At 44.0% G+C, this 26,904-nt stretch overlaps 1 protein-coding gene across 1 annotated transcript in view; it reads right to left on the bottom strand.

Moving 5' to 3' along the window:
• LOC143786017 (uncharacterized) overlaps window positions 1-26,904 on the bottom strand; it is a 376,109-nt gene that overhangs the window by 126,390 nt on the left and 222,815 nt on the right. The window contains exon 53 of the mRNA XM_077275186.1: window positions 13,717-13,798. Within this exon, the coding sequence (XP_077131301.1) occupies window positions 13,717-13,798 (82 nt within the window). The remainder of the gene's footprint in view (window positions 1-13,716; window positions 13,799-26,904) is intronic.

The following is a 26,904-nucleotide window of genomic DNA, read 5'->3' as shown; positions in this document are numbered from 1 at the left end:
GTAAATGTGTCTACCTGTTTTACAATGTTATGGCCCAAATGTGAGCTGAGGTAAAACATTGCCAGAAGCTAAGTATTCTGACTCATGGGTATGTAGAACGCAGTGGTGCCTGGATAGGCCAATTCTTTTGGGCGCTTCCGTATTGACCTGTACTCACGTTCATACCGATTTATCAGATAGCTTAACTCAGCCACGTTCTCATGTAAGAAGACTCCAGGAAAAGAGGATTGCTTTAACTGAAATTCTTGTATTATGATGAAAGCAGCAGGTAAAAAGGAATATTCAACAGAGGACATGTAATAGGATGCATACAGATATGGGGATGATGACAAAATGGAGAATAAGGGCGTGAACAAACATACATCACAGGACTACAGTGAGAGAGTTGGGACAAAATAAAGGGAAAGGCAAACTTCTGCCTAGAAAGAAAGGATGGAACACAAACAATGCAAACATTAAATGATTTCTCAAGTCGTGGGACATGACACTCCCCGTCTGAAATCCTTGGATTTCACGATGTCCGTAATTTTTCGAAGTCGTTCGAACCTGAAAAAACAAGAGGAAGAAAACATGCATGCAATAATAAACATAAAAGATTTTTAAGTCCAACTCGTTGTTGTTGACCCGTAGATCACACCGAAAGATAAGTTCAAGTATATAAAACCCATCTTCAGATTGGGGAAGCCGCAAACATGCAAACTCTTCCACCAACCCAGAATCCAATGGGAATGTTAAGGGTTCAATCCAATGGAAAATGTCAACATTCAATAAACTGGGGAATGAGGAGGAATGCTCCCCGCCGTGAACAACGTCCAGGAGCATGTTCAGTTCATGTGATGTCCTCCTTTCGTAGAAGCAGCACGAGTTCAGTGACCGGGCGGAAGAAGGTTCGGGTAGAGCCCCCTTTTGTCACCTTAACTTCTACCTTACGAGTCTTTCCGTCCTCACTGGGTAGGACCTTGGTGATAAGTCCCATTGGCCAGTCATTACGATGAGCCTCTGTATCCTTTAAGAGAACAAGGTCTCCTTCTTGGAGATTGGGACTGGGCGTCTGCCATTTGTGACGGTTTTGAAGCAAGTGTAAATATTTGGTCTTCCATCGATGCCAAAACACGTTAGCCAGGTGTTGTACTTGCCTCCACTGACGTCTGTAAATGTCCTTATTATCGAAGTTCCCAGGCGGAACTGTAGCAGCTCCAATCTTCTGTGTGAGAAGTGTGGCTGGAGAAACATCAGAACCCAAGTTGAGGTCCTTTAGGTTTGTGGCGTGGTCCTCAGATGGAAACGCGTTCATTACTTCTTGTACAACTTCAGCAATTTCTACTGCCAATACCGCAGCGCAAAGCTCGAGTCTGGGTACAGAGTGTGCAGGCTTTGGAGTTAATTTGGCTTTACCCAGGATGAAACCACAGTGTACCTTGTTAGCTCCTAAGGTCATCAGATAAGCTACTGCGGCTATGGCTTCTGTAGATGCGTCAGAGAAAATATGGACTTCTCTTCTGATTGCAGTCGAAGGTGATCTTGGAGAATAACAACGTGGGACTTGGAGTTGCTCTAAGAACTTCAGAGACTTCTTCCGCGCCTCCCACTTTTGCTGTTTCTGAGTTGGGAGCGGGGTGTCCCAATCCGTGTTCTCGGCCGTAAGCTGTCTTAACAGTATCTTGCCTTGAATAGTGATGGGTGCTACAAACCCGAGAGGATCATAGATGCTATTTATGACAGATAGGACTCCTCGTTTGGTAAAGGGTTTGTCATAGGGTGACACTTGGAAAGTGAAGGTGTCCCGTTTGATATCCCACAGTAGACCAAGGCTGCGCTGTGTTGGAGGAACATCGGAACCCAAGTTGAGGTCCTTTAGGTTTGTGGCATGGTCCTCAGATGGAAACGCGTTCATTACCTCTTGACTGTTAGAGATAATCTTGTGGAGTCTGAGGTTTGATGTGGATAGCATTTCCTGTGTTCTGGAGAGTAGGTCAATTGCATCTTCGCTTGTGGGCAAGGACTTGAGCCCATCGTCCACGTAGAAGTTCTTCTCTACAAATTGCCGAGCATCGGAACCGTACTCTCTCTCACCTTCCTGGGCTGTCCGTCTCAGTCCATAGATCGCCACAGCAGGTGAGGGACTGTTGCCGAAGACATGGACCTTCATCCGGTAGTCTATGACCTGATTGTTGACGTTGTTGTCCTTGTGCCATAGGAACCTAAGATTGCTTCATTGTGAAAGAAGACAACAGAAACTATGAAACATCTGCTGAATGTCGGCCATTATGGCAACAGGTTCTTGTCTGAAGCGGATCAATACTCCAAGGAGGCTGTTGTTCAGGTTGGGCCCAGTTAGGAGCAGGTTATTGAGAGAGAGGCCTTCAAACTGAGCACTGGAGTCAAACACCACTCTGATCTGATTAGGTTTGCGAGGGTGATAGACACCAAAGGATGGAAGATACCAACATTCTTCTCCCTCCCTCAGTGGTGGCGCAGGTTCAGCATGATTTCTGTCAAAGATGTTCTGCATAAAGTCAATGAAATGCTTCTCCATCTCTGGTTTCCTCTTTAGGGTACGCTTTAAGGATGAGAACCTTGCAGTTGCTTGCTGCAGGTTGTTCGGCAACCTCACTCTTGGGAAACGAAAGGGTAAAGGAGCTACCCAACTGTTGGAGTCGTCTTGAACAAATTCTTTATCCATAACCTTTATAAATTCTTTATCTTCCCTTGTGGGTGCCAACTTGTTGTCATTACTTGTGGAATCGAACACTGATGACCCGAGGTTTTCTTCCCAGGACTGGAGTGTGTTCATGTTGTTGAAGGATTCCTGTTGCCACTTGGTGTTGCTCACTTTCTCTTTCACCCAGTAGTGATGTGGGCATGGTTGGAAATGGGTGCTGCGACCATTTGACAAAATGTGTGTCTTGTAAGAGGAGATGTTGTTAGGTCTCTTCATCTTGTGTATGCAAACATTGCCTATGATTACCCAGCCTAGATCTAAACGTTGGGCAAATGGTGCATCGTGTGGTCCATTAATTTGCTGACGCACCTTGTGCAGCCGGAGGATGTCTCTGCCTAGCAGAATCAGGATATCTGCACTGTTGTTGAGGGCTGGTATCTTGTTTGCTATCCCCTTGAGATGTTGGTGATGAAGAGCAGCCTCTGGCGTTGGGATCTCTTCTCGATTGGATGGAATCTGGTTGCACTCGACTAGTGTAGGTAACGGTATCTCGACGGTGTTCTCGAGAGATGTCGCTGTAAGACCACTGGCCCTTCTCCCATAAACCTCTGTAACACCACTGCAGGTACCTAAGGTGTAAGGGTAGGCATTTCCCTTTAAGTTAAACATATCAAAGAGTTCTGACCTTGCAAGTGATCGGTTGCTCTGATCATCCAGAAGGACGTACACCTTCACGGCTTTCTCTGGGTGACCGTTGGGATATACGTTCACCAGGCAAATCTTCGCACAGGACTTGTCCCAGAGGTCTTCTCCGCAGACTTCTGTGCATGAAGAAGATATTGTGGTATGGCTTGCAGTTTGAGCTGCGTCCTCCCCGCCATGGCTCGTGGTGGGGGAAGGAGTAAGTGTAGAGTCAGGACGGAATGGGTGGAGTGCTTGTACGTGGTCCTCACTGTCACACTCCATGCACTTAATTGTAGTTTTACAGTCTTTAGCAAGGTGTTCAGTAGAAGCACAACATCTGTAGCATACCCCGAACTTCTTTAGAAGCTCCTTGCGTTCTAGGAGCGGTTTCTTCCTGAAGCCGATGCACTTTTTTAAGGGATGTGGCTTCTTGTGGATGGGACATTCACGATTTGGGTTCTCTATCTTTTCACCTTTGTTACTCTTGTCTGGGGGTGATGTTGGTAAGGGAAGAATATCCGTCTTCTTCACTGACACTGGACCCCTGCGGTTTCTGTCGTTCGAGCGTGCGCTGACGTATTTAGAAGGAGGTGAAGCTGGGCCACTGGATTCTTGGTAAGAAAAGCTTGGGTCGTTCTTGCGCTCTGCCACATCTTTTATAAACTCACAGAAGTAGGAGAATGGAGGAAATGACACTTGATGGTCTTTCTTGTATTTTGACCCTAGTGTAGTCCACTTTTCTTGCACGTTGTACGGTAGCTTGGAGATAATGGGATTTACTCCACGAGCAGTGTCCAGATAGCTGAGGCCAGGTAGGTGGGTGTCTGCCTTGGCCAGATGGAGCTCTAACAGCAAGTCACTGAGCTCCAGGAACTTTGAACTGTCTTTGCTTGATATCTTTGGAAAACTCTGTAATCGCTTGAACAGTGCGTCCTCTATGGCTTCTGGACTGCCAAAGTTTTTCTCTAGTCTTTCCCATGCAGCCATGAGACCAGCCGTTGGATTACTGATATGTACAGACCTGAGTCTCTTGACACGCTCGGTGGATTGTGGTCCTAGCCATCTGATTAGCAGGTCCAGCTCTTCGGCAGCAGTGATGCCGAGGTCACTAGTTATGGTTCTAAAGGCATTTTTCCAACCTCTGTAATTTTCAGGTTGGTCGTCAAACCTTGTGAGACCGGTTTTAGTAAGTTCGCGGCGAATCATGTACCTTGCGAAGTCGGACATGTCTGTTCTTTCTGACTTAGGATGCACAAATGTGGGCTGAGCGGTGTTGTACATAGGAGTGGAGACGTCTTGGCCTTGAAACGTGGGTAAGTATGGAGTGGCATATGCATTTAGTCCAGCAACCGGTTTGGTGGGTATAGTCTCTGCTACATGCGGAGCTGGCACTGTGCGGTTGTCGAGAGTATAATGACCTGCCGGTATATTGGGTTGCGTGTAGATAATAGCCTGTGGAGTTTGATGAGATGCAGGGTCTTGGCGCATACTGGAATACGAAGGAAGTTCAAGTTTGGGAGCATTGTACTGACCTTGAGTGTAGGGTTCTGTAAGTGGATCGGCATCCTGGTGTCCTGGAGAAGCATGAACGCCACCAGAAGTGTTAGTGATGATCTGCGGTTCGCCATTTTGGCTTAGCACGTAGTCTCTTGTGCGTTCAATAGGGTCCTCCGCCTCCACTTCACACAAACTGATGCTGTCTCTTTGACTCCCACTGATAGCTTGCTCCAGGATCCTTAACTCCGCCATGGCTGTTGCGTGCTCACATTCCTTCTCCAGAGCTTCCTTGCGTGCTGCATCCGCATCCATTTCTGCTCTCTTTTGTGCTGTGGCTGCATCCATTTCTGCTCTGGCTGCTTCTATTTCTGCTCTCTTTTGTGCTGTGGCTGCATCCATTTCTGCTCTCTTTTGTGCTGTGGCTGCGTCCATATCTGCTCTCCTTTGCGCAAAGGCTGCTTGTATCTTAGACGTTTCTGCCTTAGCACGTGCCCTTATAAGCTGCTGGCTGAGAGTGGAATATTTTGATGAACTTGACCTAGATGAGCGTTTTGAGTGCTTAGACGATTTGGATGAGCGAGATGATGCATCTGGTGTCCGTGCAATTTTAGCCTCTATCTTTGTCTTAATGTCGCGTACGGTGCAGTCCCTTTCAGAATTAAGCTGCTGGAAACTTTGCAATTCTTTTAAAGTCTCTGGCAAATTCAGTTTCTTCAGGAGAATAATGTATTGGTCAGTCTTCTCCATATACCTTTGGTATGCTGTGCATAATTGTTCTAGGGCTCCCTCAAGTGGTAACTCATGAGAAGCAGGCCTTGATACAGTGTCTATGTGACTCAGCACTTTCTCCCACAGTGAAGACACATCACTATATACAACACATTTTTCAGTCTCTAAATTCTCCATGACTTTCCATGTAGGTTTAACTGTACGTTTTCCTCTTTCACTAGCTGGTGGATGGGGATCTGGGTCTCTGTCCTGTGTTTGTAAGTCTGGTAGGGACATTGTATTCCTTGCTTCAGACATGATTTGCTTGCAGGCAGGAAGAGTGGATGATGAGGGTTATACTTCTCACTGTTTATCTGCAGTGTGTGCTTCTATGCACACTGGGGTCTGGCTGGGAACTGGGTTACTGTGTATCTGGGAAATGTCCTTTTCCACTGAGGTTCAGCACAGACCTTGAGTTACTGTCTCTGAAGGCAGGCTATTCCTTTTTACTATTCTGACTCATGGGTATGTAGAACGCAGTGGTGCCTGGATAGGCCAATTCTTTTGGGCGCTTCCGTATTGACCTGTACTCACGTTCATACCGATTTATCAGATAGCTTAACTCAGCCACGTTCTCATGTAAGAAGACTCCAGGAAAAGAGGATTGCTTTAACTGAAATTCTTGTATTATGATGAAAGCAGCAGGTAAAAAGGAATATTCAACAGAGGACATGTAATAGGATGCATACAGATATGGGGATGATGACAAAATGGAGAATAAGGGCGTGAACAAACATACATCACAGGACTACAGTGAGAGAGTTGGGACAAAATAAAGGGAAAGGCAAACTTCTGCCTAGAAAGAAAGGATGGAACACAAACAATGCAAACATTAAATGATTTCTCAAGTCGTGGGACATGACACTAAGAGGGACCAAGCTTTCTTCTTTCTAACCTCTGACATGTCCATACACGGGCACTACACATCCATGTGTGTGGCAGTAGTTCTTTTAATAGGCTTATCACACCTGTCTGCCATACTTCCTTGAGGCGGGACGGGAATCATAGTTGACGTGTTCTAGTATTGAACTCCCATTTGCCAGCTCTGGAAATGCACAATTTATGGTTGGAGAATTGGCAATATTACTTGTCAGGATGTGACTTTCCCCACCAGGGTTTAGAGGGGCACACTTCCATTTATAAGGGGTCATCCCTGTCAGGCTGGGTTTACAGGAGCGTATTACCATAGACACATGAGGGTGTGAGTTCGGATTGGGATACCCTCCACAAGGCTGGAGGTTGTGGTCTGTATATAGACCATGTACTTCACTCTTGTGAATCCAGCCTACAACTAATTCCATAATGGTGCAGGTATTACTAACGCAGATGTCGTTTGCGTGTGTCACCATTTCTAATTCACCTATATATTTTGGCATGGGGGGGACCCCATTTGAAGTTTGCATCGGGGCCCATAACTTTGTAGTTATGCCACTGCTCTGTAGTAAAGGTACCTTCACATTAAGCAACGCTGCAGCGATAGCGACAGCGATGCCGATCGCTGCAGCGTCGCTGTTTGGTCGCTGGAGAGCTGTCACACAGACCGCTCTCCAGCGACCAACGATGCCGAGGTCCCCGGGTAACCAGGGTAAACATCGGGTTGCTAAGTAACCTGCGCTTAGTAACCTGATGTTTACCCTGGTTACCAGTGTAAAATGTAAAAAAAACAAACAGTACATACTCACCTTAGCGTCCCCCGGCGTCTGCTTCCCTGCACTGTGTGAGTGCCGGCCCTAACAGCAGAGCGGTGACGTCACCGCTGTGCTGTACTTTCACTTTACGGCCGGCGCTCACTCAGTCAGTGGCAGTGCAGGCCGGCGCTCACTCAGTCAGTGGCAGTGCAGGAAGCGGACGCCGGGAGACGCGAAGGTGAGTATGTAGTGTTTGTTTTTTTTACATTTTACACTGGTAACCAGGGTAAACATCGGGTTACTAAGCGCGGCCCTGCGCTTAGCAACCCGATGTTTACCCTGGTTACCAGTGTAAAACATCGCTGGCATTGTTGCTTTTGGTGTCAAACACGACGATACACGCCGGTCTGATGACCAAATAAAGTTCTGAACTTTCAGCAACGACCAGCGATATCACCGCAGGATCCTGATCGCTGCTGCCTGTCACACTCAACGATATCGCTAGCCACTATTGCTGCAACGTCACGGATCGCTAGCGATATCGTTTAGTGTGAAGGTACCTTAAGCTCGGTTCTGCACCCATATCTCTGTAGGAAGCTCGGTTCTGCTCCAATATCTCCAGAGTAAACTCTGTTCTGTTCCCGTATCTACATACCAGCCTGTTTTTAAAGCCTGTTATCTCTACTTCTTCAATGCAATGGCCAGATGTAAGCAGGGAAAAGGAGGGACACCGCGACTCGAGGGCCACTACCTTGTGATTGCCCCCCAGGCTGAAAAGTGCCAGCCAGCCCCTGGTGACGGTACCTTTAAAGCCAGGAATGCACAAGTTCTTAAGATGTTGCAAGAAGGTGAAATGAAAGACAAGTATGGGGGCAATGACCGCTGCCTCTGCCCCCATGATGACTCTTCAGTATCCCAGCATGCACTGGTATTCTCAAATGAAGCATAATCAAAAAGGAAGTATAAAAAAGGAAAGAAAAGCAGCTTAATAGCTGGATGGGAATGGATGGGAATTTTTAATACAAGTATATTCAAAAATAGTTTAGATTATGGCACTAGATAGATATGTTTTTAGAATGAAAATTACTTGGAGTTCGGACCACCCCTTTCAGTTACTCTGTAAATGTTTATTAGGTACAGCAAATATGTCAGGATAAAAACTTTTAATAGATAAATTAATAAGTATAAAATATAATATATATAGTGCTGCCTTCAAATAGGAAAAAGCAGGCTTTCAATATGAGTACTGATTGATGAACTAGAAAGTCAACATACTAATAAACTATTCAACAGATACATCAAGGTTGCTTTGGGAATTAGGGTAATATATAAAATACATTGGGCCAAAAGGACACCCACAATGGAACACAAGATAGAACTAGCAAGGCGTCTATAATCGACCCAATATAAAGAGGATCGAATTCTGCATAAATATAACGACTGGACTAATCCCTAATAATCTGTACATATAGTCTCTTCCCACCAGCCCCAGGAACAGATTCGCATACGCAGACACAAATGGACTGCCCATGGCGGTGCCCCTGAACTGGTGATAGAAAAACTTTGTAAAGCAGAAGCGGAGCAACCTTAAAATAAACTATAATTATGTACATATTTGCTGTACCTAATATTATTTATCTTTGAGAGTGTTATCTGTGTGGATTAATGTCTGCATCTTTTGCTGGTTTGATACCTTCTATAAATGTTTACTAGTGCTTCGGCCGGCTACTAATTAGTATTGTGGTTCCTGTATGGTCCATAGTTTGATGATGGTTGATAATAACAACTCCAATCATCACCTTGCCATTGTTAAGGACATACTACGAGTTGCAGTTTCATTTGATACAAGTGCGTAACTTGAGGCAAACCTGACATTGCAAGTGAGCACTATACTAATCTTGGTCACATATTTATGTACTAATGGTGGTTCTGGTCCTGTCTTTCTGTGCTGACGATTTTTCTAGTAATGTCGTCATGTACAGATGATGGTGCTGGTGACATATTCATGTACTGATGGTGGTTCTTGTGAAGTACTGTAGTCATGTATTGACAGTGGTTCTGGTGATATATTCATGTGCTGACGGTGGATTTGGTAATGCACTCATGTACTGACGATGGTTCTGGTGATGTATTTATGTGCTCATGATGGTTCTGGTAATGTACTTGTGTACTGATGAATTATCAATGTATATGTTGTAATCTTTAATTTATTAGACATGATTCATGATCATCATAGGTTCAGTGTGGGGGATTGATAACACAACCATTTGAATTAGACCGAATTTTTCAGCTGAACCATTGTTTAACTAATGCTCTAAATTAGACATGGTGGATCCTTATCTTCCCAGACATCATCAGTCAGGATCACCTATGCACATTAAGGTACCTTCACACATAACGATTTCGTTAACGATATCGTGCAATGTCACGCTTTTGGTGACGTAGCAACGATCCCGCTTAACGATCTCGTTATGTGTGACAGCGACCAACGATCAGGCCCCTGCTGGGAGATCGTTGATCGTAGGGAATGATCAGGACCTTTATTTGGTCGCTGATCACCCACTGTCATCGCTGGATCGGCGTGTGTGACGCCGATCCAGCGATGTGTTCACTTGTAACCAGGGTAAACATCGGGTTACTAAGCGCAGGGCTGCGCTTAGTAACCCGATATTTACCTTGGTTACCATTGTAAAAGTAAAAAAAAAACAAAAACAGTACATACTCACATTCCGATGTCTGTCACGTCCCCTGCAGTCAGCTTCCCTAAACTGACTGTCAGCGCTGGCCGTAAAGTAGAGCACAGCGGTGACGTCACCGCTGTGCTCTGCTTTACGGCCGGCGCTGACACAGTCAGTGCGGGAAGCTGCCGGCGGGGGACGTGACGGACATCGGAATGTGAGTATGTAGTGTTACCCGGGTGCTGCAGGGGGACTTCGGCATCATTGAAGACAGTTTCAACGATGCCAAAGTCGTTCCCCTGATCGTTGGTCGCTGGAGAGAGCTGTCTGTGTGACAGCTCCCCAGCGACCACACAACGACTTACCAACGATCACGGCCAGTTCGTATCGCTGGTCGTGATCGTTGGTAAGTCGTTAAGTGTAACGGTACCCTTAGACTGTCAGTGTAACCTGATGATACTGACAGATTCAGATAATTTTAGTCTGTGTATTGAGGGCTTAATTACTAGGGTATGGGCTCACGATGTCTTTTAGGCTTCTGTGAATTTAATGAGTTTTTCAGGCACAAGATGCTACAGGACACACCAGCGTCTATTGTGCTAAAGCTACTTTTTTGCTTCTTTTCAGTCATCTTTTCCAACCTCTTTTGGGGACTGTTTTTTAATTTAATTGTATTAAATAAACTAGTGAGCAGCTTCCAAGTTTAAGCCGCCTGAGGAATGGTCGGGTCACTTTCTTCTACCACTTTGCATGTTTGGAAACCTGAAGTGGTTAAAAGAAGCTCAAAAGACTGAACGTATGATAAGCAAGTAGTTTTTACACTGCAGCGCATATATTCATTCTTTTTAGAGTTTATTTAACACTTTTTCAGGTGGGTAATGGAGCAGGTCCCAACAAGCTTGTACAAAGATAATTTTAAGAGAATCAAATGTGCACGAGAATTTATAAATTGCTGACACAAAAATCACACATTTCAATGTTGATTTACAGATTATCCAAGGAACATTTGTGGTAGATTCTACAAAGCAGTGTGAACATCATAAAAATATAAAGGTTCCTATATCGCCGCACGATCTCTCAATGAATGCACGTCTTCAATGGTTTGTTTGCATAATTAAGAAAATTCTAAGAAATTAAAATTACACACTTCTCAGTTCTCAAATAGCGTTCATTCACAGCTTGTGGTTGTGATGCAAGTCAAAAAAAGCTGTGTACGTGTCTATGGCCAGGTGTGTGTGTTTATCCTACCACATCAAGCACCATTTCTTTAGAAATCAGACGGTTTAGGTTCCAAAAAGGACACAAATGTTACCACTAATGTCATAATGTCTTGTGATAAGTCGCCACATAACCCACAGCAGTGTCGCCAATTTCTCAAAGTGAAACACATCATTTCACAATCCTTTGCCATAAACTCCTTAACGGTCCTGCACATTTTTTTTTTAGCAAGTTCTACAGAATATGACACACTGAGAAGATTTGTTCCTAAAAACTGCAGGTAATGATGGGTTTACAAAAAAAGATATGTGCATTTTTAGGATTTTCGTAGGTGATTGGTCAGACAACAGTATTCGAATTCTGGAACAGGCTCCAACAGTATGGACTCTGAAACTCTGAAACTTCTAGCATTGACGGAAAGGTGACAAATGCGGTGCGGCTTCCAGGTTCAGGTACCGGTGAATGCAATTTCAGGCACTGGATACACAAGGACCAGGGGTTCGGGTTCAGTCTGTGGCTATACAGGGACCGGAGGATTCAGGTACAGGGACTGGGACTTGGCAACTCACTAGTTGCACAAACTCTCACTAATGGGAGAACATTGCTCAGGCACCTCCCTATTGGAGAAGGTGCCTTTTATACAAGATGCCTCCCAGCTATTGGCTGGGGACATTTGCAACCTATGCATGCTTCTCACTTAAGAGCAGGGGTGCACTAGACGGGGCAGGAAGCAGAGAGACGGGTGAGTAACCGCGCAGAAGTGGCAGTGAGTATGTCGGCATCTGAGAACTGTAACTCCCCTATTCAGGAGAAGTATCAGCATATGGCCACTCCATGGTGTCAGGGTGTTTAGGCTCTGTGGCTCCTTCATTTTAGAACATTTTAAGGGTGTCAAAATTGGGATTTAAAATCGAAACAAGCTACATCTTTGGAACAGTAGAAAATATATTTATTTACAGTTACTCGTTACTGGTAATGTGAATTAATGATCTATGTAAAAATAAAAAATTTAGTTCACAGATAGACAATCCCTTTAACCCCTTATTGACATGTGCCTTACATGTAGAGCACAAGTAGTTGGTAGCGGATGTATGGAGGGGCATCATACCGGGCAGGTAATGGCTGTGTGTTTTAGCCAGGACCTGCCTCTATCAATCATATATGTGATATCGCCGTGTTCAAAAAAGTCCGATCAAGATATAAAAATAATTAACCTGATCGGTAAAAACAGTAAACGGAAAAAATTCAAGAACGCCAAAATGACAGGTTTATTTGTAGTTGAAAAAAATGCTGTAATAAGCGACTAATTATCCCAAAATGGGATGAATAAAAACATCATCTCACTCAGAAAAAAATAAGCCATCACACAGCTCTATCGAAAGATAGTTGAAAACTTTATAAGTCTTGGAAAATAGCGACCCAACCCCCGAAAAAATGTTATCTAAAACGTCTGATTTTTTTTCCACCACTAAAATAATAAAAAAAACTTGACATGTTTGTCATCGCTGTAATCGTACTGATGAGGAGAATCATACTGCAAGGTAATTTTTACCACAAAATGTACGCCGTAAAAACACTTCTCAAAACATAATGTCAAAATTGCGTTTTTTTTCCACAATTTCACCACACTTAGAATTTGTTTCCGGTTTCCAGTACATTATGTGGTAAAATGGTGCAATTCAAAAGTACAACTCATCCCACAAAAAAACAGCCCTCCTCATACATCTATGTAGATAGAAAAATAAAAGAGTTATGACTCTGGGAAGAAGGGGAGGAAAAAAACATAACGCAAAACCAGAAATTGGCCACATCGGCAAGAGGTTAAAGGATGACGTGTTGGCTCGTCAGACATGTTTGTTTCAGCAAATGCTCCCCATGATATAACAATTCAGGAGCATCTTTCCGTATGGCTTCTAGGTACCTTCAGAATTCTAGCTTTAACCACATTATGAGGATTTGTTCACTTTCTTGTTTTCTTTTATAAAGAGAGTGATGAAAATAATGGCACTGCAAGATCTGTCACCCCCAATGGTGGTCTTACAAGCCCTACTGACTAATACCAAATGCCAAGAATCCACCACAATGTCCATCATTTCACAGGAAAAAAATAGCTGCAGTACTGTATTTTCTGTTCTATTTTATGGAAAGAGCAAAGAAAGTTCCTAACGAAACCTTGGGCTTCATTCCGCTGTACGTTTATGTACGTTTTCTGTATTTTTAATGGAAAGAACGCATACCCATTATGTCTTACGGACCCTTTCACATGCACTTTTTTTTTCAGACTAGTGCGGAAATAAAATTAGCCATTTACAGTTTTTTTGCATGAGTTACACTGATGGAAAAATGGCCACACACTGGGTCCAAATCCCACCAAGGAAAACATCTACAAGGAGCTTGTATGTCCTCCTCGTGTTTGCGTGGGTTTCCTTTTGGGTTCTCAAGTTTCCTCCCACACTCCAAACACATACTGACAGCAGTAACTACTATGAATCCCACAATACTGCAATATAGACCTGAATTTGTAAAAATAAAGTGTGTCGTCCGAATATCGTCACTCATCACTAGACATCTAGATGCTTACCCTTGTGATGAAGGTGCTGGAGGTCGGGATGTAATTTTGCAAGGCAGGAACACTGTGTGCTGTTTTCACAATTAGTTCTTCACTGAATGGCAAAAAAAAGCATCCAAATAATGAATAATATTATAATAATACATCACATTAGATTATATCACTTAATAGAAAAAGAAAACAATAGAGATAACAAGAATGACTGAAAACGACAAAAATACACTCCTCAATATTGAAATTACAGCACCAAGTAGGGAAAGTCGTGGAGTAAAGGAAATCACAGGATCGATAGACATGTTAATTATATGCACATAATGAAAGTATGGAAATAAAACCCATTCACCAACTTGCGATTTTGTTTTTTTCGTTTTTTAACTGCCCTTCTTCTCAGAACCATAATTTTTTTATTTTTCCGTCAATTTAGCAGTATCAGGGCTTGATTTTTGAGGGACGAGCTGTACTTTTGAATAACACCATTAAATTTACCATACAGTGTACTGGAAAATGGGAATTTTTTTTCATCATTTTCATACCATTATAAAATGTCTGTCCGTCCTTTAATTTCCATAATTTCACAACTTTTCCTTCTTGATTTTTTATTTTCAATGTTGGGAAATGCAATGAAAAAGCCCACTTTAGCTATCTATACAGTGCCTTGAAAAAGTATTCATACCTCGTTAACTTTTCAACATGTTTTCACGTTTCACCCACACACAAATTTAAACTTTAAATGTATTTTATTGGTATTTTATGTGATATACCAACAATAAGTAGCAAGAATTTGTGAATTGTAAAGGAAATGATGCATGGCTTTCTAAATATTTTAAAAATCTGAAAATTGTGAAGTGTATTTTTATTGAGCCCCCTGTGGTCTGATACTCTTAAATAAAATCAAATTGCCTCCAAAAGTCAAATAATTAGTAAGCTGAGTCCACCTGGGTGTAATTTATTCTCAGTATAACTACAGCTGTTCTGTAGAGGACTCAAAGGTTTGTTTGAGAACATTAGGGATCAAACAGAGTCATGAAAACCAAGGAACACATGAGACAGGTCAGGGATAAAGTTGTGAAGAAGAGTAAGCAGGGTTAGGTTATAAAAAAAATATTTCAAGCTCTGAACATCATATATGGCACTGTTCAATCCATCATCTGAAAATGGAAGGAGTCTGGCACAACTGCAAACCTACCAAGGCATGACCGTCCCCCAAAATGAAATCCCAAGCAAGGAGATCACTAATTAAACAAGCAGCCAAGAGACCCATGGTCACTCTGGGGGAGCCCCAGAGATCCACAGCTCAGGTGTGACAATCAGTCCAAAGGACAACTATTAATCTTATACTTCATAAATCTGGCTTTGTAAAAAAAATGGCAAGAAGGAAGCCAGTTTTTAAAGCAAGCCATAAGAAGTCTTGTTTGCAGTTTGCAAAAAGCCATGCAGGGGACACAGCTAGCATGTGGAAAAATGTGGTCTGGTCAGATGAGAACAAAGTAGAAATTTTGGGGACTAAATGCAATGTGCTCTATGTGCTGAAAAGCAAACACTGCACCTCAAGCTGAAAAGACCATCCCCACCGTCAAACATGGTGGTAGCAGCAACATGCTGTGGTGATGATATACTTCAGCAGGATCAGGAAAGCTGATCAGAGGTGATGGGAAGATGGATAGAGCTGAATACAGTGCAATCCTGGAGGAAAACCTGTTAGAGGCTATATAAGACTTGGGACTGGGGCGTAGGTTCAATTTCCAGCAGGACATATGCATGTGTGTGAATGGCCAAGTCACAGTCCAAACCCAAATCCCATTGAGAATCTGAAAATTTCAGCCTCTAATGGTGCAAAGCTGGTGGTCCCAGCCCAATAGACTTGTCCCAGCCCAATAGACTTGTCGCAAAAGTTGGTCCTACAAATTATTGGCTCAGGTGGAAATACAACTGCACGTACATAAAATACATTTAAGTTTGTGGGTGTAATGCAAAAAAAATGTGGAAAAGTTCACGGGGTATGTCCTTTTTAACATCTTTGAATTTTTTCCTCTTGCCTAAAAATAAACAAGGAAGTTTAAAAATAGTTTGAGTAAAGCACCATTATGTTATGTGTCTGATGTTACTACGTGGACATCTGTTTCCATGATTACAGACAACATACTCATAACCATGGAGACACATAGGTCTATACAGGAATTGTAGTTTTAGATTTTAGTTTTGTAGGAACAATTGGTAACTTACAGCAGTGCAAAGTAAAGATAAACTACAACATATAGATAATGGTGCCTCAATCATTACAATTTCAAGATGCATTAAGCTAAAAGCAGGCATCATTACATTATCAATGATCTCTTGATGAGGAGGCTAGTTAGTGCTAGATATTTTATCAAAAATGTTTTGCAAAGTTATTTCGTATTTTTTACATTCGTCATATGTAACATATGTATCACAATTTAGTAAGATGATAATTTACTATTTGTTAAAACAAGTAAACACTACAATTCCTGACCAACTAACTAAGAAAATAAATATTTTTTTCCCTTAAAACTATATCCATTGGGGCTGAAATTCTAGTGGCAGAAACAAAGGCATATTTAAAGGGGTTATCCACAACTCAACTCCTTCTGAATCCCTATGTTTTTCCCCAGTAAAATAATAACACTTATACTCACCTCCGATGCCAGTGCTGTTCCAGTGGTATCAGCACTGGCTCTCGTGACATTATTGTGTCACACAATCCATGAGACCAATCGGCGATAGCTTCACTCTCCCTTCCCTCAGACAAATCAATCCAGAGGAAGTGAAGGCTTCTGCTCCAGATGTCAATTATGTCTGTAGCAGAGTGAAGCCACCGCTGATTGGCTGCAGGGATTGAATGACATAGCGATGTCACATGAGCCCTGGGAGAGCCAGTGCCGACACTGTGAGTATAAGTGTTATTATTTTACTGGGGGGAAACATAGGAATTGAAAAGGGGTTGTGTCACGGGGTTACCGCAACAGATAGGAGCCAGAAGACTGCAGAGTCTGATTGCTCCTACTCCTGCGCTGAAAAGAAGCACTTCACCTTCTTTTTAAATGGTGTTAATTTCTTTTGGCAGAACACGGGTTAATCGGCCATGTTGGGAGCTCTGGGAGTCTAAGCTCTCAGCAGAGCTCGGTTAGCCTCTCCTACCCCTATATAACCTCGGTCTTGATTGAAACACATCGTCAGAGCTAGCTTATGCTGCATGGCTTGGAGGAGGTGTTTATATGGGAAGGAGTTTCGAGGAGTTATCTGTGACTCTTGCATGGGTTTGTAAGTGTGATAATTCCTTTCCCTCCTCTTATTTTGTTTTTTCCTCTTCCTACACTCCCCAATACATTCCTCTGCTATATGTGAGTGAATATTTGTATGCCTGGTATTTTCAGTTACCATTGTTTGTGTTGCCTTGTTCATCTGTTTGGTGTACTGCGGTGCATGGCAGCTCCCCTCTTTCCTGGGTGTGGGAAGGAAACAGAGGGCTTATTCAGGAGATAAGGTAAGGGTGGAGGCCCCGGCATCTTCACCTTCAGAAGTATCTCGGGGAATAGGGCAAGCTAGAGAGCCCCCTGGTGTTAGGGACAGGGAAGGAGCCCCTGATCCCAGGTCACCTGAGTCATGACAGGTTGCTCAAATAGTTGACAACTCTTTTAAGTGTCAGTTACTTTTATTGCCCCATACATGCCACTATCTGATGCAACATGGAAGCGGGGATTAACATCTGTTATCACAAGAGAAAAAAATGGTACTTTGAACTTAGGCAGGATGTACTGAGCTGACATACAACAAATGTAAAATAATGGAAAATGGTGAGCTTTGCATGTCACTGCAGACAATGCTTAGTATTGCACATAGTGATGTCAGCTTTGTCAAGCTGTTTGGTAATGGAAATGTAATCCAAAATGATCCAAGAGTATGGTCACCGGGGGGTACCTGCACTGTTTTTGAAGAAAAAGATGCTTGATGAGGATGCTGGTGTGACGGGGTGTACGGCAGAGCAAGAAGGGACAACAGGCCAAGGGATGATTCCACAGATTTATTATCAAGAACGCTGGAACAACACAGGCAGGTAGATCTACAGAGTCCACAATTAGTCCAACGGAACAGGTTCGGGGGCACCTCCCGATAATCCTTGTGCCAGCTAACAAAATTATAGTCCACACGAGTCCAAGAGATCCCAAACAATCTCACGAATGACGAGATATGGCCTCAGCTCAAGTCTCGCTTCCGCAGTCACAGATGAACGTAGGGTCTTGCCTCAGCTAAGAATCCCCACTCCTTCTCCTTCCAGCATCAACTCACATCTGATCTCAACATAAGAATGGATTGTCTGAGCTCCTGGGATCCGCCCATGAAGGGGGTAGGGGTCACATCTTCTGTTCAATGGTTGAGTTCACCAGAAGATTCTATTTTGGTCAGCTCCACATAGTCTAAGTAATATGTACATTTGACTAGCCACCTGCTGTGAGGAACAATGGCTATTCCTTCCTAGTGATGTTGACAAAGCTTAATTACATTATAGCTTAGGGCTGCAAGTATTGGGGGAAGGAGACATTTTGTTACAGATTGACTCAAAGCACAAGAAAATACATATGATTCAAATACAGGACAGGGCAAAAGTACAGATCATGACAATCCCTTCCCCTCCCAATTTGTGTATGTACTAGGGACCTCTACAGGTCGCTGGTTAAGTACACACAGGCAGAGCGTAACTTACATGTGGCTTCATGCAGCCACGAATTGGCATTGTAGCTCTCCCACATCATTGCCCAGGAGAACATCTGCAGGCAGACCTCCCATCACCCCAACCAAACATCGCCTGACCCCAAAACCAAAGTTCAGATCCACAGTGGCTGTGGGAATAGTCCTCCAATGTCCACCAGCCAGTTCAATAACAATCCCAGGTCCTCTATGGATTGCCTCAGGCCGAACCACTCGGGGATCAGCCAGTGTGAGGAAAGCCCCCGAGTCACAAAATCCAATAAGTCTCTGTCCATCCAGCACGACCTCCTGCAAGTGCTTACTTCGATGAGCAGACGTCATCATAGCTGCAGGTCGCACCCCATAAACTCCTAGGGGTGCAACATGGGTGGGTGAGGCACTAGGCCAGTCCTCACGTAGTGGTGACACGTCTTCCTCCATGGCACTTGGCTGTACATAATTAATAATACGACTGGGTACAGGATCAATCCTCATTTGAACAGCTGGGCAGGAGGCTTGCAGATGCCCCGGCTGCCCACATCGATAGCATCTGTGCTGGGTCTCACTCCATCCAAGGCGTCCTCTTGGGCGAGGGGTAAGGGAACCTGGAGGCCGGCTCCCACCTGAAGGTGCGGTAGGGGTTTGAGGACGACTCCTCCATGGGCTGGCTGGGCATGAGGCCTGCAGATGCCCCGGATGCCCACAACCATAACACCTGCGCTCTGCTACTTCCTCTCCTCGTCGTATTCCAGAAAATGCAGTAGAAGCAACTGGAGGCACATTTACACGGGTATCAGCATGAGGTGGTGGCTTAGAGGAACGGGGAACAATGGGGACAGAAGAACTGGGGGCCACCGGTGTTGTGGAGCTGGTAGGTGTCTCTCGATCCTCTAACAGAACCCTCCACTGAGGCTTGATGGTGAGAGCCTCATCAGCGAGAGATGCAGCTTCTTCCACTGTCGCTGGTCTCCTCTCACGCACCCATTCCCGGATCTCAGCAGGGCACTGGAAGTAAAACTGCTCTTTTAGGATAACCTGGAGAAAGGTCTCCCAGGTTAAGGCCTCCTCTGCTTCCAGCCAGCGATTACATATTTGTTTGAGTCTGTGGGCATACATCTTGAAAGACACTTCCTCATTGCAGGCTAAAGTACGGAACTGAGTCCTGTAAGTGTCTGGCGTCACAGCATAATGTTCAAGAATAGTCAGTTTAATCTCCGCATACTCACAGTTCTCTCGAGGGCCCATAGCTCTATAGGCTGCGGCAGCTCCACCCTCTAAGAGCCCCACCAGATGTCGGACTCGCTCCCTGTCCGGGACTTCCATTAATCGACACTGATGCTCAAAGTCCTGGAAGAAATCCTCAATGTCGCCTGAAGCCTCATTAAACGGCTTGAAGTCTTTGCGGGACACTCTGGGGAGTTCCCTCATGGTGGGTGCTGGGGTTACAGTCTGTCTGGAGCTTCTAGCTGCTTCCAAAGCGATCTGCCTCTCCAGCAATGCCATCTCCTGAGCTCTGTCCTCGGCTCTGTGAATGGCCTCCCTCTCTCTCTCCTCGGCTCTGTGAATGGCCTCCCTCTCTCTCTCCTCGGCTCTGTGAATGGCCTCCCTCTGCCTCTCCTGAGCTCTGTGAATGGCCTCCTTCTTATCGGCGATGGTGAGCTCCTCTCCCAGCAATGCCAACTCCTCCTCGTACCATATAACCCACTGACTTTTGTGGGTATTTACCTCCGGCTGCAGTCTTTCCTCCATTTGCTGTGAGGATCCCTCCTCAGCGTCATCTTGCAGGCGAACTCCTTACAAAGCCTCAATTAGCTGCTCCTTGGAGAGTCCTTTAAAACGGACTCCTACTTCACGGGCCTTTGATTGTAGGCTCCCCAAAGTCCAGTTCTTGTACTCTGCGGTGCTGGTTCCAGACGTTGGGCCATTGTCCTCCATTCCTTCTGCTCTGATCCCGCTGCTTGCCACCAGTTTGTGACGGGGTGTACGGCAGAGCAAGAAGGGACAACAGGCCAAGGGATGATTCCACAGATTTATTATCAAGAACGCTGGAACAACACAGGCAGGTAGATCTACAGAGTCCACAATTAGTCCAACGGAACAGGTTCGGGGGCACCTCCCGATAATCCTTGTGCCAGCTAACAAAATTATAGTCCACACGAGTCCAAGAGATCCCAAACAATCTCACGAATGACGAGATATGGCCTCAGCTCAAGTCTCGCTTCCGCAGTCACAGATGAACGTAGGGTCTTGCCTCAGCTAAGAATCCCCACTCCTTCTCCTTCCAGCATCAACTCACATCTGATCTCAACATAAGAATGGATTGTCTGAGCTCCTGGGATCCGCCCATGAAGGGGGTAGGGGTCACATCTTCTGTTCAATGGTTGAGTTCACCAGAAGATTCTATTTTGGTCAGCTCCACATAGTCTAAGTAATATGTACATTTGACTAGCCACCTGCTGTGAGGAACAATGGCTATTCCTTCCTAGTGATGTTGACAAAGCTTAATTACATTATAGCTTAGGGCTGCAAGTATTGGGGGAAGGAGACATTTTGTTACAGATTGACTCAAAGCACAAGAAAATACATATGATTCAAATACAGGACAGGGCAAAAGTACAGATCATGACAGCTGGCAGTGTTTTTTCTTAACCATTTTGTTTGACGTCTGTTGCACCATTTTTGCAGGTAGCTTTTTAATGTTTAAATGTCATTTATAGTGTTGAGCGATACCGTCCGATACTTGAAAGTATCGGTATCGGAAAGTATCGGCCGATACCGGCAAAGTATCGGATCTAATCCGATACCGATACCCGATACCAATACAAGTTAATGGGACTCAAGTATCGGACGGTATCCCTGATGGTTCCCAGGGTCTGAAGGAGAGGAAACTCTCCTTCAGGCCCTGGGATCCATATTACTGTGTAAAATAAAGAACTAAAATAAAAAATATTGCTATACTCACCTCTCCGACGCAGCCTGGACCTCACCGAGGGAACCGGCAGCGTTGTTTGCTTAAAATGCGCGCTTTTCCTTCCTTCCGTGACGTCACGGCTTCTGATTGGTCTCGTGCCGCCCATGTGGCCGCGACGCGACCAATCACAGCAAGCCGTGATGTAATTTTCAGGTCCTTCTAGGCATTCAGTATTTTAAAATTACGTTCCGGCTTTGTGATTGGTCGCGTCGCGGTCACATGGGCGACGCGACCAATCACAAGCCGTGACGTCACGGGAGGCAGGAGACGCGCGCATTTTAAAATGCGCGCGTCTCCTGCCTCCCGTGACGTCACGGCTTGTGATTGGTCGCGTCGCCCATGTGACCGCGACGCGACCAATCACAAAGCCGGAACGTAATTTTAAAATACTGAATGCCTAGAAGGACCTGAAAATTACGTCACGGCTTGCTGTGATTGGTCGCGTCGCGGCCACATGGGCGGCACGCGACCAATCAGAAGCCGTGACGTCACGGAAGGAAGGAAAAGCGCGCATTTTAAGCAAACAACGCTGCCGGTTCCCTCGGTGAGGTCCAGGCTGCGTCGGAGAGGTGAGTATAGCAATATTTTTTATTTTAATTCTTTATTTTACACATTAATGTTGTTTCGATACCGATACCCGATACCACAAAAGTATCGGATCTCGGTATCGGAATTCCGATACAGCAAATATCGGCCGATACCCGATACTTGCGGTATCGGAATGCTCAACACTAGTCATTTATAAAACAGTGGTGGAAGCCGCCTTAAGAATGGCCAGGTCACTTCTTTTAGCAGCTTCACAGCTTTCGATGCCTGAAGAGGGTAAGGGAAGTGAAATAAGACGGAACATATGCACAGCAAGTTGTTTTGGCATTGCAATGCAAATTCTCATTCCTTTTTGGTGTTCTTTTTAGAGCTTTCCACGTAGGTTCCAGGGGAAATCAGCCTGGAGAAGATATAATGTGCACATGCCCTTATAGTTCTTTGGTCAACACTGTCGGTTTGGAGCTGAGTAGTTTATGATGCATCTGAACATAGTTTGCGATCTTGTGGATATGAATGCTTCACCACTAGGCTATTGTTGCATGAACTTCACAGGAACAACATGTAAAAGGAATTCAATGTAACTGCGGTAGACCCAATAGAACTGTTCTTGGACAGGTGTCATCCTGAGACAGCAAAAGATTACAAATCACTATGTGGTGCTAATGTTAATGCACACACTTCTGGCCATCTGATATATTTTCTTTTTGTCACCCTATACCTCCGGGAAATATCAACCTCTAGATGCTGTGGGTAGAATATATTTATGTCAGGAATTCTATGATAATCAGAAGGAATTAAGCTCACTGTGTGGCTTTGCTACTTTCAGACTGAATCTGCAATGTGCACATTAAAATAAGAACAGCAAACAGACCCTGACCATCACACTACACCACCATATTTTACTGTTGGTATGATGTTCCTTTTCTGAAATGCTGTGTTACATCTACACCAGATGTAATGGGACATACACCTTTCAAAAAGTTCAACCTTTGTCTCATTAGTCCACAGAGTATTCTTCCAAAGGTCTTGAGAATCATCAAGATGTTTTCTGGCAAAACTGAGAAGAGCCTTTATGTTCTTATTGCTCAGCAATGGTTTTCATCTTGAAACTCTGCCATGCAGGCCATTTTTCCCCAGTTTCTCTCTTATGGTGGAGCCATGAATACTGAACTTAACTGAGGAAAGTGAGGCCTGAAGTTCATTGGATGTTGTTGTGGGGTCTTTTTTTACCTCTTGGATGAATTATTGCTGTGCTTTTGAGGTAATTTTGGTTGGCTGTCCACTCCGGAAAGGTTCACAACTGTTCCATGCTTTCGCCATTTGTGGATAATGGCTCTCACTGTGGTTCGCTGGAGTCCCAATGCTTTAGAAATGTCTTTATAACCTTTTCCAGTCTGGTAGATCTCAAATACTTTGTTTCTCATTTGTTCCAGAATTTTTTTGGATAGTGGCATGATGTCTAGCTTTTGAGGATCTTTTGGTCTACTTCACTTTGTCAGACAGGTCCTATTGAAGTGATTTCTTGATTGAGAACAGGTGTGGCAGTAATCAGGCCTGGGTTGGCTAGTGAATTTTAACTCAGCTTCCCAAGGATGTGATAAGCCACAGTTAATTTATGTTTTAAGGGGAGGAGGGGGGCAATCACTTTTCACACAGGGCCCTGTAGGTTTGGATTTCTTTTTCCCTTAATAATAAAGACCTTCATTTAAAAACTGCATTTTGTGATTACTTGTGTTATCTTTGTGTAATATTTAAATTTGTTTGGTGATCTGAAACCTTTAAGTGTCACAAACATGCAAAAGAATAGGAAATCAGGAAGGGGGCAAACACTTTTTCACACATTTGCAAACATTTACTGAGAAGATAGAAAGGAACAGAAAACAGGAGAGGTTAGAGGATTAATATGGAAAGATTACAGGGAAAGTCAGAGCATTGTGATTTCATGAGAAGCTAATATCTCTTTTTCTTTTGAATAAACATTTTCTTTGTAATCTGTGGGACATTATGAGACATATTATTATTGTTCAAATCAATAGAGGGCGGATGTGCAGTACCCGAACGTGGCCACTATCAGTAGACAGAGCAGCTCTGTAACTGAGCACTTCCAGCAGCTGCCAGCACTGAGGAGAGCTGATCGGCGGGGGGCAGTTTGCCGGTTGTCACACCTCCATCAATCAGACACTGTTGATCTATCTTAAGAATAGGTCGTCAATGTTAAAGTAGTGGACAATCTCTTTAGTTTGTACATCTAGCTTTGGCTCAAAGATGCAAAATAGTTAGCAGAATAAGGAGCCTTCATTTCCAACCTTATTTCAATGCAAAACTTTCATATTAACCCCTTTCCGAAATTGGACATATTTATACGCCCACATCATAATCTCTCCCTTTGATGTGGGCTCCGGGGCTGAGCCCATATGTTTCCCAGGGTCCTGGTTGTCACAGTGGCATTGCTTTCCTCACGGGGAGAGTGATGTCACGCTTGGAAGCGATGAAGGACTCCTTTTATCAGGTAATCACAAAGCACACAACATGTTCACACTCCAGGCCAGAAGGGGGAGCTCTGATCCTGCTTAAGGATGGCTCCCCTATATATACATTGTGGTCTGGAGGGAAAGGCAGTTGGTGAGAGTAGTGACAGCCAGACAGCAGACTGCTGAACTGATCATTTCCTGTATGTAGCAGAGATGATCAGACAACTGCAGCTTCTAGACTTCCATGGAAACTATTGAAGCATACAAAAAGTTAAAAAAAAAGGTATTTTTAAAAATAATAAAAAAATTAAAAAAATATTAACCCCTTCACCCCCGGAGCTTTTTCCGTTTTTCCGTTTTCGTTTTTCGCTCCCCTCCTTCCCAGAGCCATAACTTTTTTATTTTTCCGTCAATATGGCCATGTGAGGGCTTATTTTTTGCGGGACGAGTTGTACTTTTCAACGACATCATTGGTTTTAGCATGTCGTGTACTAGAAAACGGGAAAAAAATTCCAAGTGCAGTGAAATTGCAAAAAAAGTGCAATCGCACACTTGTTTTTTGCTTGCCTATTTTGCTAGGTTCACTAAATGCTAAAACTGACCTGCCATTATGATTCTCCAGGTCAGTACGAGTTCATAGACACCTAACATGACTAGGTTATTTTTCACCTAAGTGGTGAAAAAAAATTCCAAACTTTGCAAAAAACAAAACAAAACAAAATTGCGCCATTTTCCGATACTCGTAGCGTCTCCATTTTTCGTGATCTGGGGTCAGGTGAGGGCTTATTTTTTGCATGCCGAGCTGGCGTTTTTAATGATAGCATTTTGGTGCAGACACGTTCTTTTGATCGCCCGTTATTGCATTTTAATGCAATGCCGTGGCGACCAAAAAAACGTAATTCTGGCGTTCCGATTTTTTTTCTCGTTACGCCGTTTTGCGATCAGGTTAATGCTTTTTTTTTATTGATAGATCGGGCGATTCTGAACGCGGCGATACCAAATATGTGTAGGTTGGGCGCTTTTTTTATTGATTTATTTTGATTGGGGCGAAAGGGGGGTGATTTAAACTTTTATGTTTTTTTTTTTTTTTTCACATTTTTAAAAACTTTTTTTTTTTACTTTTGCCATGCTTCAATAGCCTCCAAGGGAGGCTAGAAGCAGGCACAGCCCGATCGGCTCTGCTATGCAGCAGTGATCATAAGATCGCTGCTACACAGCAGAATTGCAGGTGTGCTGTGAGCGCCGACCACAGGGGGGCGCTCACAGCCACCGGCAATCAGTAACCATAGAGGTCTCAAGGACCTCTATGGTTACTGTCCTGATGCATCGCCGACCCCCGATCATGTGACGGGGGTCGGCGATGCGCTCATATCCGGCCGCACGGCCGGATGCGGTAGTTAAATGCCGCTGTCTGTGTTTGACAGCGGCATTTAACTAGTTAATAGCGGCGGGTGATCGCGATTTCACCCGCCGCTATTGCGCGCACATGTCAGCTGTAAGAAACAGCTGACATGTCGCGACTTTGATGTGCGCTCACCGCCGGAGCGCACATCAAAGCGGGGGTCCCGACATGTGACGTACTATACCGTCACATGTCGGGAAGGGGTTAAAGTTCAAATCACCCCCCTATTCATCCCATTCAAAATAAAACAATAAAAAAAATCATACATACACATATTTGGTATCTCTGCATTCAGAATCGCCCGATCAATAAAAAAAAAAAAATAACCAAATCATTAAATGGGGTAATGAGAAAAAAATTCAAAACCCAGAATTACGTTTTTTTGCAATAAAATGCAATAATGGGTGATCAAAAGATTGTATATACACCAAAGTGGTATCAATAAAAACGTACGCTTGGTGAGCAAAGATTAAGCTCTCACCCAACCCGAGATCACAAAAAATGGAGACGCTACAGGTCTCTGAAAATGGCTTCCCCCAGTAAGGCAGCGGAGAACCAGCTGTCAATCAGCATGATGTCAGTAGCCCCCTCCCCCGTCAACAGGAAGAGAAGCGGCTGCTTAGTTGACAGGGAGCAGCTGAATCTCCAGCAGGAGCGGTCAATGACCGGCGCTGAATACAACAGACAGGTAGTTGCCTCTATTAGCAACTACATTACTTTTCTTTCTAAAGTCCCAGATATCCTCTTTAAAGGTACATGAGTGGAATTCATAAGAAACATTAGATTAAAGAGTCCAGGTAGCAAATAAAGATAAGGAAAAGGAAAAGAAGTCGGTAAATATGGGAAGTATGAGGTGGAACAGATCAACTAGAAATCTAGGAGACAAATACGCCACCAAAGTATATAAACAGTACATAGACTACAGTCATAGGAGACTCGGCTATATTACAGCACTCCACTGCTGAATGTGGACTTACAACCAGATAATACTACACAGGGAGCCAGGGATTTTGCTGTTTCTCGTTTTTTAACAAGTTTTTACATTTAGTGCAATTTAGTGATGTTTTCTTCCAATCTGCATGCTCCTGTCATATTGCTGCTTCTTA

The sequence above is a fragment of the Ranitomeya variabilis genome, chromosome 7 (genome assembly GCF_051348905.1).
Source record: "Ranitomeya variabilis isolate aRanVar5 chromosome 7, aRanVar5.hap1, whole genome shotgun sequence".
Taxonomy (NCBI): Eukaryota; Metazoa; Chordata; class Amphibia; order Anura; family Dendrobatidae; genus Ranitomeya; species Ranitomeya variabilis.
The sequence above is the reverse complement of the archived record's forward strand: the minus strand, read 5'-3'. Positions and strand labels throughout refer to the sequence as shown.